General features: G+C 40.7%; 1 protein-coding gene across 10 annotated transcripts in view; it reads left to right on the top strand.

The window, feature by feature from the left end:
• The window catches only part of LOC136263922 (sodium- and chloride-dependent glycine transporter 2-like), a 58,811-nt gene that overhangs the window by 14,348 nt on the left and 31,395 nt on the right, over positions 1–13,068 (top strand). For 2 of the 10 annotated variants that reach the window (XM_066058562.1, XM_066058564.1), the window contains exons 1-7: positions 2,343–2,392; positions 2,442–2,551; positions 2,602–2,664; positions 3,633–3,789; positions 5,469–5,643; positions 6,890–6,916; positions 7,012–7,124. Coding sequence is in view for 3 of the 10 variants with exons in the window: in XM_066058568.1 (XP_065914640.1) it covers positions 3,741–3,789 (49 nt within the window). In the remaining 7 variants the exon portion in view is untranslated. Of the gene's footprint in view, positions 1–348; positions 462–2,342; positions 2,393–2,441; positions 2,552–2,601; positions 2,665–3,632; positions 3,790–5,468; positions 5,644–6,889; positions 6,917–7,011; positions 7,125–13,068 lie in introns of those variants that run through there. The other 8 variants (XM_066058565.1, XM_066058556.1, XM_066058554.1 and 5 more) reach the window with 7 other exon arrangements.

Here is a 13,068-nt window from a genome sequence, read left to right as displayed (position 1 = left end):
GCTGAGACAGTTACATATTATGAATTGTTGGTCATGCTTTATGATCCAAGTTCTTATCCAAAATCTCCCAGAAGTAAAACTATTGATTAAGCACTCATACAGGTATGATATTGCATTAGTTGTTTCACAGCCTTTCAAAAAGAGAATGTTGAAAATAAGTTGTGATTGTAATGATAGTGTATAAGGATTTGTTATTATCTTTTACTTTTATGTAGCACTTTGAGTTCTTCAGAGCTATTTGGTAAGTGTACTGTACTGTGTGTGCATGTTTGTACGTGTGTAGTGCATGCATGTATGTGTATATTGTGTTTGGTACGTACTTTGTACAAATGTACCATTTTGTTACAGCTTACTTTCAGCAGTACATGGCTGACTTTGAATCAATATTCTCTCTCACTGATGATCTTAGTGTGGCTATCGCTAACACCTTGAAGTCTACCCACAACAAACACCAATCTACGGTACGTGTAGTGTGTGTGTGTGTATGTGTGTGTAGTGCGTGTGTGTAGTGTGTAGTGTGTGTGCATTTGTAGTGTGGTGTGTGTGTGTGTGTGTGTGTGTGTGTGTGTGTGTGTGTGTGTGTGTGTGTGTGTGTGGGTGGGTGGGTGGGTGGGTGGGTGGGTGTGTGTGTGTAGCTTGTGTGTGTGCTTTCTTGCTAGCTTGCTTGTTTGCTTCCTTGTAACCATCTCAGAATCCTCCTCTCATACAGTTATAGTGCTAACAAAAAGTACCATATAGTGGATTATTATAGCTTCTGAAATTTCCCATTCATGAGTAGCATCACAAAATTTAGCAATGCCTTTTTAATGAACCAGTTATGTTTCAAATACAACAAAAGTGGCTTATGCATTCATGTCATTGTGCATGCAACCGTTGCACCACTTTGGTTGCGTCCAGATCTCCCTTTTGTATCTAGTCAGGAGCACATTGAATCCTATGGAAAAAGGAGCATGCAAATCTGTAATATTATGTTACTAACATTACTGGCAAAATTCAAACATGGCGTCTTGTGTTAGTGACATATATCATCATTAGTTACAATATTCTTATATGTAACAGGAATATACAAATTGGGCCACTACTCCATCATTTTGTGTGATGACAGCAAAGCTGTTTTGATGGGAAGGCCATTGAGTCACTTGGAGTAGTCCACTGGTGTAATTTTGTATCACTAGCAAATGTAAAAAAGGCTGTTCTGCTATACCTGTGCTACCATTCTTCTGTTGTGCCATTTAACTTCATTTCCATAGCTTTGCTTCATTGTGTCAGTAATGTGATGTACTTGAGCTACATGCTTCCTTGTCCACAGGACTGTTTGCAATAGCGCATACAGAATTATCAAATTAATAATGTTATTGTAATTATGTATTTGTAAGTAGTAAATTATTTTGCAATTCTCAAATTTCGATGATTTACACCACTAAGGAAATGCTATTTGAATAAGCTGCTTTGACACACACACACAAGTATCTTCACAAGTGTTTTGCATTCACAAATTCTCTACAGAGCTTTTAACGCTTCGTTGTCATATATAGGGGACATAGCCCCTTTCAAGTCGAAGACATCCTGTATGTTTAGCCTACAGGATCTGCCACTGTGTGTTTTTGTGGCTCAAAACAGTGTTCATAAGGTTTCAACAGTGTTATGTAAGCTGTCACATCAGCAGTAGCCAACAGGTATGGCTATAATGTAACAAAAACCAAAAACTATTGCTAACAAACGTTTTCTCAAAACTTTTCCACCATGTGAAACAAATTTGTTTATTGTATTGTCTTGTACCCATTACCTGTTGTTTAGAGCTGATGTCCTTCCCTGGCTGAAATATGATCGATCAAAACAATTTCTCCATAGGTGCCTGTACATTAGTACCCCAAATAATGCGGTCATCTTGTCTTGAGCTCGTGATGTCATTGTGGATAAAGTCCGTAGAGTTATGTATTGTCATTGATGCTACTGTCGGAGGGAGCCCCGTAATAAAAAGGATGCCCCAAATGTCAATCCCTTTATAATTTGGGATACTTCAATAAATCCAGGTATTTTTCTGTGATGCTACTTTTGTATGTCGATGTACTTAGTTTTTGATCCTGAGATGGTCACATATACTACAAAGTTTTATATGGAATCCTAAACTGAAAGTATTCATATTTATTTTTCCATGAAAATTGCTTTTTATGGAAATTTTTTACAGATGCCAACACGCCTTGCTCTGTTGCTTTACAAGTACCTCAACTACAAGTATCTGGGGATGAAGTGACCGCCTGGTCTGGAATTGTTTTCTCTGTTAAGATTGTGACTCCCTTCTATACAAGCTCTTGGGGGATTACTAGTGTTACTGATTATTCTTGTAGAAATGGTAGAAGAAGAGGAAGTTACACAAGACAGCAAAAACACGGTATGTCTTGCTGAAAAGTTTTCCATTTACCATTTTGCTTGTTGTTTAGATTGTTGTAGTTCACATGTTTCTGGAGGTTTCAGAGAGCAATGTTTCAGCCTTTAGGCAATCATTGAAGAGTTATGTACAAAGTGTTACCAGTGAAAGTGGATGTCTTCAGTAAGTAACTTTGTGACTTGATTTTACTGTTGTTGTCTATTAAATAGTAGTGTTTGTGTTCAGAGTAATGTTGGGAGCTACTGATTGTGGCAAGATTCTGAGCATTTCTCAATGTATGTCAACTGTTATACTTTTAACAAATAATATTTTCTGTTGCCTTTGGGCCAGGACCTTGTTAACCCTTAAACGCGCATAAGCCTATATATATATAGGCAGATTACGCATGGTCTTGAAAACGCGTAAGCCTATATATAGGCTTTTACGCATGGTTGTAAACAAAGCACTGTAACATTTGAAGCGTTTACCATATGGCTTTGTAACTTGTGCCATTCTACTCGTGATGTAATAAGCATTAAAATGATACCTAGGGGTTTACCCTACGACCAAAGCATAAGACCAAATATCACTGTGAAAATAATTTTCAGCAACTAACCACAAAAAATATATTACATACCTTTAGAAAATGATCCATAACTCCTTGACAGTTTGTCCGATTTGCTTCAAACAAGTACTATTCGAATGGTCATTCAATGGCGAATCAGGCCATATATAACTCACGTGACTAAACTCACAATCGAAACTACAATTGAAGCGAAGAATGTGGCGCGAGACATCGATCTTCTTTGCTTTATAACAAGTAAGCCATTGTTGTTACAGTGGTTATTTAGCATTCCCCAAGTAGACCAATGAATAAGCTTTCTACTGATATATGGTTTTAGGCTAATAGATTTAGGAAAGGCTGTCTTACCTCACCATATAAGTTTGTTTTGTGTAAACATGCATTCCATAAATGTTCTGTGCGCATTCCATAAATGTTCTGTGCGCATTCCATAAATGTTCTGTGCGCATTCCATAAATGTTCTGTGCGCATTCAGGACTAATTCCTTAAAAGTTTCATGCACGTTTAAGGGTTAAGGAGGTGACTGCATTATTAGGTGATTTGGTCTCCTATGACGGTCCCGTCGTATAATGGGGACCAATTTTTTACACACATCAGATGACAAATTACAATGTAGTAATGTTATTTATTATTGCCATTATTAGCCACTTCCTTTGACTTCCCAACATTTATATGTTGTAGTCTCATTTCATGATCCCCTGCCATGGGAGAACTGTTGTGGATAAAAGGTGGATCATATGAATAGAAAAAATGTCAGTTATCGTCTAATGATGGGAGGGAATTGTAGTGATGTTCTCACTACTAAAGCTATTGAGGAGTGTACTGAGGACTTTACCAAGTGTGTGTGTGCGTGCGTGCGTGAGTGCGTATGTGTGCGCGTATCTGTGTCACCATTTGTGTGTTTGTGCATGCATGTCTGTGTGCATTTCTGCGTGCATGTATGTAGCAGCTTTGCTTTTTTGGTTTGTGTGTAGTGTTGTTTTTGTGTATATGATCATACAGTACAGTAGTACTACAACAGTACTGTACATTAAGAATCATGGAGATTTGGTTTTCCTATTCAAAAAATTCACCCAAAAACCATCTTCACAACTCCATCCTGGCACCTTGGCAGTATTGGTGAGGTATAACCAAGCCCAAAAGTGCCATCAGTACGATCCTAAAAGCTTCCAATAAATTGTTATGAAATTTTTTTAAAAACATATTGAATGGAGCCTGCCTGCCTGCCTGCCTGCCTGCCGGCCGGCCTGCCTGCCTGCCTGCCTGCCTGCCTGCCTGCCTGCCTGCCTGCCTGCCTGCCTGCCTGCCTACCTGCCTTCAGGTAACTATAACTCAATAACCGCTAATGCTGTGGGCTTAATTTTTTGACATCACTTCGTCCCGAGACATGCCTTTTGGCATACTGTAGTACGTACAATGCATGCATCATGGACTTACCTTTGTCCTCCTTTGTTTCCCATTTCTTTTTACTGACAGCCCAAGTTGTCGATTTGCGGTAGCGCGGTGCATTTCTTCCCTACAGTATGTTTGTAAACAGGAATTGTCCGTATTTTTTGTGGTGACTGGACTGACTGCAGAGACGATTCTAACTCTGTTTTTCGTTTGTAACACTTTGTAACATGCTGAACATAGCTGAAAGCAAAGCGTGATGACCACTGCACTTTCGAAGCAAGTTTTGTTAGCTGGGGCGTGCGTTCTGATGAAAACATTAATTCAGGGGCCATCCTTTCTTTTGATGCAGTATAAGTTCGCTTAGGAAAAAGTAGGGAAACAAGGAAGGTCTCCTATACCTACAGAAATACTAGTGAACATTAATCCTAATTCAGTCTTGGTCTTGGATATTAACTGGATTAGGGATTAAATGTTTGCTAGTATATCTGTAGGTGTAGGCGATCTCCCTTCTTTCCCTACTTTTTTCTATGATCCCTACAATTTCTATTTTTCCTTAAACTTGTTTCCTAATGTGATTTCCAAAGTGTCCGACCACTTTGCTGGAGTGGTGCATATAGGTTCTCTGATACAATAGGGATATCCAGTATGCTACTAACATGAAGATGAGCATGTCAAAAAAACATACACCTACAGTACAACAGGAAACTATCAGGTTGTAATGTGGTTTGGAAATGGAAGTGTCCTCTCAGCTTTTGTGTATTAGCAAACTGCATCGATGATGAAATCATAAGCAGACCATCTACACACTGCCACATTTCCTAGTCCAACAGTAGCTGAATAACATCTGTAGTGGTTTGGCCTCTTTTTTTGCTGTGTATGTCGTAACAAGAAAAGGAGCCCTACAACTTGAGCAGTAGACATGATTTATATAAATGTTCCTCATAGAACTTTACCCATGGGTGGTGGCTAAAGACCACATAAGAAAATGTGATAAAGCTTAAACAGTCGAGAAGACATTTCTTTGTGCATGTCTGTATTTAAAATTATTAATCGTTAGCAACATGTAATAATGTACTAAATTCTAGTGTCTAATGTGCATTTGTCTACAAACATTTTTTCTTTCAGAAGAGCTGATAAGAATGGTAAACCATGACATCAACTCGGTGGTGATCAACTATTGATGTACACAAATAGTGGTTCTCTGTCTTTGAAGGAGTTTCAGGAATTCTTTTCTGACGGGATCATGACCAGTGAAGAACTAGAGGAGTTGTTCCATTTGATTGAAACTGAAGAAAACCAAGTGAGTTTGTTCAGTGAAAACTGAAAAGAAAAATAGTTATATTGTGGTAACCTGCTCACTTTCACTGCCTATTAATTTCACCTGTCTAATTAACTTGCCTACTTGAAATTATTTACTCAAAATAACCTGCCTAATGCAACCACTTGTTAAATAAGAAAAGGAATAGACAGGTTCAGTCAAAATAAAGGACTTTGTCTAACGATAATTGGCAAAGGACAAACCATTCTCTCAATTGCAGACAATTAAGCATTTCACCTCACGTTATTATAGATTGATGGATTTCAAGCCACAATAGACAACAGTCCTACTGACAGTTCACAATAATATACTTTAATTAGCAATGGCAAATTTAACACAGTGATTTTGTACAGGCTATATTGGAAGCTGGATACTCTCTCCCTTACTTATATGTGACCGTCTCAGCTAAAACCCGACTGGTTCGCACAATTAAAAATATTTATTTTTTATTCACTCAGCATTATTAGCAGTGTCCAAGGAATGGATCACCAAAGTTTCAGCCTTCTGTGGTATGTAGTTTTGAAATTATAGCACTAGAGTAAGATAATAGCAACTATGCTGAAAATAAACTACAGGCATTTACATTTGCAGTCATAACTTCCGTTTGGATTAGTCTACAATGTTGCAATTTGGCTTTAAATTTTCACCATGGATCAGCACATCAGCCAAGGTATAGTGTTAGCCCTGTAGACACTTGCGCATATGAATATGAAAGCGGTTTAGTAGAAGAAACGATGGCAATCTTGTTTACGTTTACTGCATCACAAACAAACGCACATGACACACATACCATTAAAGCTACAGAAATGAAACAAAGGTTTCGAACTCTCCATGAGCAGGCGAATAAGGTGGTATATAGTTTTAGTCGATTTGAGTCTTCCTTCTTCAAATACTGGCCCCTATAAAAAACTCGCATATTTTTCTTTGTAACATGCATAATTTTACGAATTATTTTTAAATTTCGTTTTTCTCAATACGCATGGTTGTGCGAACAAGTCGGGTTTTTGCTGAGACAGTCACATATTATGAATTGTTGGTCCTGCTTTATGATCCAATTGCAAGTTCTTATCCAAAATCTCCCAGAAGTAAAACTATTGATTAAGCACTCGTACAGGTCTGATATTGCATTAGTTGTTTCACAGCCTTTCAAAAAGAGAATAGTTGAAAATAAGTTGTGATTGTAATGATAGTGTATAAGGATTTGTTATTATCTTTTACTTTTATGTAGCACTTTTGAGACCTTCAGAGCTATTTGGTAAGTGTACTGTACTATGTGTGTACGTGTGTAGTGTATGCATATATGTGTATATTGTGTTTGGTACTGTGTACAAATGTACCATTTTGTTACAGCTTACTTTCAGCAGTACATGGCTGACTGTGAACCAATATTCTCTCTCACTGATGATCTTAGTGTGGCTATCACCAACACCTTGAAGTCCACCCACAACAAACACCAATCTACGGTACGTGTAGTGTGTGTGTGTGTGTGTGTGCGTGTGTTGTGTTGTGTGTGTGTGTGTGTAGTGTGTGTGTGTGTATGTGTAGTGTGTGTGTATGTATGTGTAGTTTGTGTGTGTGTGTTTGTGTGTGTGTGTTGTGTAGTGTGTGTGTGTGTGTGTGTGTGTGTGTGTGTGTGTGTGTGTGTGTGTGTGTGTGTGTGTGTGTGTGTGTGTGTGTGTGTGTGTGTGTGTGTGTGTGTGTGTGTGTGCTTGCTTGCTTGCTTGTTTGCTTCCTTGTAACCATCTCAGAATTGTGTGTGTGTGTGTGCTTGCTTGCTTGCTTGTTTGCTTCCTTGTAACCATCTCAGAATCTCCTCTCAGTAATACAGTTATACAGTTATAGTGCTAGCAAAAAGTACCATATAGTAGCTTCTGCAATTTCCCATGAGTAGCATCACACAATTTAGCAATGGCTAAAAATACCATTTTAATGAACCAGTCATGTTTCAGATACAGCAAAAGTGGCTTATGCATTCATGTCATTGTGCATGCAACCGTTGCATCACTTTGGTTGTGTCCAGATCTCCCTTTTGTATCTAGTCAGGAGCACATTGAATCCTATGGAAAAAGGAGCATGCAAATCTGTAATATTATGTTACTAACATTACTGGTGAAATTCAAACATGGCGTCTTGTGTTAGTGACATATATCATCATTAGTTACAATATTCTTACATGTAACAAGAATATACAGATTGGGCCACTACTCCATCATTTTGTGTGATGACAGCAAAGCTGTTTTGATGGGAAGGCCATCGAGTTGCTTGGAGTAGTCCACTGGTATAATTTTGTATCACTAGCAAATGTAAAAAAGACTGTTCTGTGTGACATTAGACAATGTGATCAATGATTCAACAGTCAACACGTATACAAGACTTTCCAATTAATGTTACAATCACGCGACTCAATCATAAACATTACATATACAACACCACTCAATGATTACAATATGATCAACTAAAGATTACAATATAATCAACTAAATTATAACTATATATAGTTCAGTTCATTCTACCACATCTCCCCCTGAAAACGGTATCTTTCTGGAGGCAGAATTGCAGTACCAGTCTGTGATCGTGTTTGGACTCTTGAGCCACCAGACCTTGTTAATAGAATAGCATCATCATTGGACAGTAGGGGACTACTGTCACCTTCGGTCAATTCAGAGTTGTTGGGTGGCAGTGGACTGTTAATGCCTTCAGTTGACTCAGGACTACTGCTGGACACTGCAGGGTTATCACTCTCTGGGAGACGTTGAAGATGTTGCTGATTCCTTCTGATTGTCCCTGAAGGTGTGTTGACTAGATAGCTTCTTGGAGTATCTGCTACTGTCACAACTCTCCCTCTCACTGGCTCTCTGCTGGAGGTGACCCATACTTCACGATCATCTGGCAATGGAGAATGTTCTTTTGTATGATGACGCTGATCGAAATCTTTCTTTTGCTTGGCTTTGAATTGTTCATTGGATTTGTGGAATTCTGATAGGTAAGGCCACTGTGGGATCAGCAAGTTGTCAGTCATGGGCAGCAGGGATCTCAGTCTCCGTCCCATCAGGAGTTCACTTGGGCTGAGGTTACACCAAGGCATGGGAGTAGTCCGATGACTAAGCAGCACTTGGCATATGTCATCTGCCTGCCTCAGAATTTTCTTTAATGTTTGTACAGTTCTCTCAACTTGGCCGTTACTCTGGGGATACAGAGGACTACTGGTGACATGTGTAAAATTGTATGCCTTGGCAAAGGTAGTGAACTCTTGTGACCGGTACTGTGGCCCATTATCACTTCTCACTATCTCTGGTATGCCATATCTAGAGAAGATAGTTTTCAATGCAGTGATTGTGCTGGTGGATGTTGTGGAAGACATTTTCACTATTTCTGGATATCTAGAATAATAATCTACTACCACTAAATACTGTTTTCTTTCAAACTCGAAGAAATCTGTACCAACCACCTGCCAAGGGTAGTCAGGAAGGGAAGAAGTGATCAGCGGTTCTTTTCTAGGTTTGGCGTCTCGGCAACAAGTAGGACACTGTTGTGTTTTCTGAGCAATCTACTTTGACAATCCTGGCCACCAAACAGAGGACTTTGCTCTCATACGACATCTTTCTATTCCTTGGTGGCCTTCATGGATCTTGTCCATTGTATCTTTCTGCAGAGCTTGTGGGACCACAATACGGTTGTTGTACAGCAGTAAGTCATTGCACACAGTCAGAGATGCTCTGGCTTCCCAGTAGGGTTTTACCTCAGGTGGTATTTGATGCTTAGATGGCCAGCCACCCTGACAGTATAATCTCACTACTGTGAGTGTGTGATCTGATTTCTGACCGTTTAAGTAAACAGCTAATCGCACTTTACTGGCTGGCAAGGAGGTCACCATCGTATCTACCAGCAATTCAGCATCATCTTGTAATGAATCATCTTCTTCTGGGGTTACCTGGGAAGTGGGTGCCCTGGATAAAGCATCTGCAGCATACAGCAATTTCCCAGGAACATGGGAAACAGTATAATCAAACTTGGCTAGCCTGAGACGGAAGCGTAAGATACGAGGAGGCAGACAGTCCAAATGCTTTGTGTTCAGTAGGGGAATTAGTGGCTTGTGGTCTGATTCAATCAAAAATTTGTTTCCGAGCAAGTAGTCGCTGAACTTGGTGCAGGCCCATGTGACTGCCAGGGCCTCTTTCTCAATTTGAGCATATTTCTGCTCAGTTGCTGACAAAGTCCTAGATGCATATGCCACTGGCCGCCACTCACTGGTGACTCTTTGGAGAAGGACTGCCCCCAATCCAAAGGAAGACGCATCTGCAGCAACCTTGGTTTCACCTCCTGGACGATACAGTGCAAGGATTATTGGTTTAGTTAGTGCCTCCTTTGCCTTTACAAAGGCAGTTTCCTGATCAGGCCCCCAAAGCCAAGCTCGTTTGGAACTAGGTATTCCCCGGAGTGGGTGGGTAATGTCTGCTAGATGGCATGAAAATTTCCCTAGTTGGTTAGCCAACCCCATGAACTTATGGAGTTCTGAAACATTTTGGGGTGATTTCATTTTAAGGATAGCTGATGTCTTATCAGGGTCTGCTTTGATGCCATCCTTATTGACAATGTGGCCTAGGAATTTCACTGTACTAACACTAAATTTGCATTTCTCTTTGTTGAGTGATACCCCAGCAGCTCTTATATACTCCAATAAAGCCAACAGTCACTGGTCATGCTCCTCTTGGGTAGAGCCAAACACTAACACGTCGTCCATCTGACAAACTACTCCTTTAAGACCTTCAATTATCTTGTTCGTCCGGAGTTGGAATAATTCGGGGGCACAAGAAATACCAAAAGGCAATTTGTTAAATAGGTAATGCCCATAGGGAGTAATGAAGGTGGTAAGTGGCCGGGATGTCTCTGCCAATGGTATTTGCCAAAAACCACTCTTGGCATAGAGTTTACTGAATACGATGGCTCCACTAAGCTGGGCCAATGTATTGTCTACCTTTGGGATGTGATGTACTTCCCTCAGGATGCTCTCATTCAGCATCTTAAAGTCAACAGAAATTCTTACTGACCCGTCACATTTGGGGACCACCACCATCCCAGCACACCATGCAGTTGGCTCAGTTACTACAAGTTTAACAGCAGGTTAAACAGGGTTAACTGGCAGGTCAACAGCACTACACATCCATCCCTGCTAAAATGCTTCCAACACAGCACATTCCCTTATGAGGTGTCTATCTGGTCGTTATGGCAGCATTCAACATTGCACATTCCTTAAAGCATTTGTCCCAGAGAGGACAGCTTGGTTGAGAAGGTAAACAAGTTATTGGTAGGGTTTGGACCCCAGAGGAGGTGTCAGGTTGCTAAGGTAAACACATTCCTAGACAGGGTATAAAGGGACTTGCCAGCATCTCTCACTCCATTGTGTTACTCGGCAAGTGCAAGAAGTTTCAGGAGTTCGTGTCTCTAAATTTGCTTCAAGACCACCAGACTTGAGAATGTCAGAAGAAGAAGTTCCTCCATTTTCACCAGCTGCACCTGCTCCACCAGTCACAGCTACAAGCTCAGCTTCAATCAGCAGCTATGCTGTTAATCCAGTCTCGAGTAGCTTCTCAGCAGAAACAATTCAGCAGATTGCGGGAGCTGTGGCACCAATTCTTCAATCTTCCCCATCGGCTACAAGCCCTTTGCAGTGCAGTTCTTCTATCACGGTAGGAGACCCAAGACCATCATCAAGACCATCCAACACGAGCTCAGCCAGTGGAGGTAAGCCCTATAATGTAATCTAGTTACCAACCGATAGAGCTCTAATTTGCAAGTCCTGACAGCTAGGAGTAGTTTGCATTCTTATGTGGGTTTTTTCCATCAGTTTGGACAATTTGTCCCTCCAGCATTTTCTATGTTAGAACTTATACATTGAAGCAGATAAGAATTCTTAATTCTTGGCTACCGTATTACCCAAGAGGATTACCCTCCTTTTTCTAAAGCAGCAAACCTAACATTTTGATTGGTCAGCACCCACGGCAAGAGGTCACACCAGAGGGGGATGCATTTGTGGTTAAGTGTTATATATGACCCAGAAGCTGGTAGACATCAACTACCAGTTCCAAGCAGCAGAAGCTAATTGACATTTAGCTTCCAGCAGTATAGGCTGGCATTCATCAGCCTCAGACAAAGGCAACAGAACCAGTCAAATGTTAAGCTTAATTATCAAGCAGCTTACCTAGCAAAACTAACAAACAAAATTTGAGAGCAACTATCACTACCAGTCAGTAGTCATCGGCCACTTAATGGCTCATTATACTTGCAAGGACCCACAGGTCCACTGTACCAAGGCAGCAACTCATGTGTGTGTATTCCTTTTGCAGGAGTACCCCTGGCATCCTGGCCGTCATTGCCTATTGATCCACTGCTGGTACCATCCATTCCCTCACTGCCATCTCTACTCAGCAGTGCCAGCACATCTGATGTACTACCGAGTACCCCAGCACCCTTGATGGTTGTGGCAGAAGGAATGCCCCCTCTTCCAATTAAGCTGGTTGAAAAAATCAGGCGGTGGGAATTTGTGGACCTGTCTTCACTACTCGAAGAGAATGCTACCCAACCAGCTGAACTAACAGTCAATGCCGCTGGACAGTGAATACTCTCTGATTCAGGACAGAGAAAGAAAAGGAGTCATATCACAGATATACTGTCATGGATCCAGGCTTTTTCCAGGTTTATGGCAGTATTACTTTCTGATAACAATACTACCAAAGAGGAAGCAACAGGGTTGGCAGCCCACCTACACCTAGTTCTACAGCTGTCCAATGATTTGGGAACACAATGGCTAAAATATGATAAGGATTTTCGAGAATGGGCAGCAGCCAAGTCCTTAAGGAAGTGGGGGGAGCTGAACTTCCCCATATACGGACAATGTCTAGCAGCCCAACAAAAACAGACGTGGCTTCTTCCTGCTACAGCCAAAGCACCACACAAGGAGGCAATGGCAAGAAAGAGGGCTACACCATATTCAATTCCTGCTGTGTGTTTAAAGTGGAATTTCAAAGGATACTGTGATCGACAACCATGCCAGTTTGCCCACAAGTGCTACCATTGTGGAAGACCGCACCAGGGAAAAGACTGCAAATCTACAGCAGGAAAGTATTACCCTCACTAAAGGGCACTGGACTGATTAACTTTATGCTACTCATGATTAAATAGTCACGCTTTTTTGGGTTGTTTTTTCAATAACATGATAATACATAAAGGAAATTAAATATCACTTATAGGTAGATAGTTGTAAGCCTTTGAAGTGTTTGCTCTTGGGTGATCCTCTGTCTCAAAGTGACATAGGTCTATATAGCAGCCCAGCCTTAGTAACATTTCACACCTTTCAGTCCCATCAGCATTCACTTATAAAGGGCCAGCATTTCCACCTTGGGGTGTGAT

Source organism: Dysidea avara, chromosome 8, assembly GCF_963678975.1.
Source record: "Dysidea avara chromosome 8, odDysAvar1.4, whole genome shotgun sequence".
NCBI classification, from domain to species: Eukaryota; Metazoa; Porifera; class Demospongiae; order Dictyoceratida; family Dysideidae; genus Dysidea; species Dysidea avara.
Note: the sequence above shows the minus strand (reverse complement) of the source record. Positions and strands in the feature narration are given on the sequence as shown.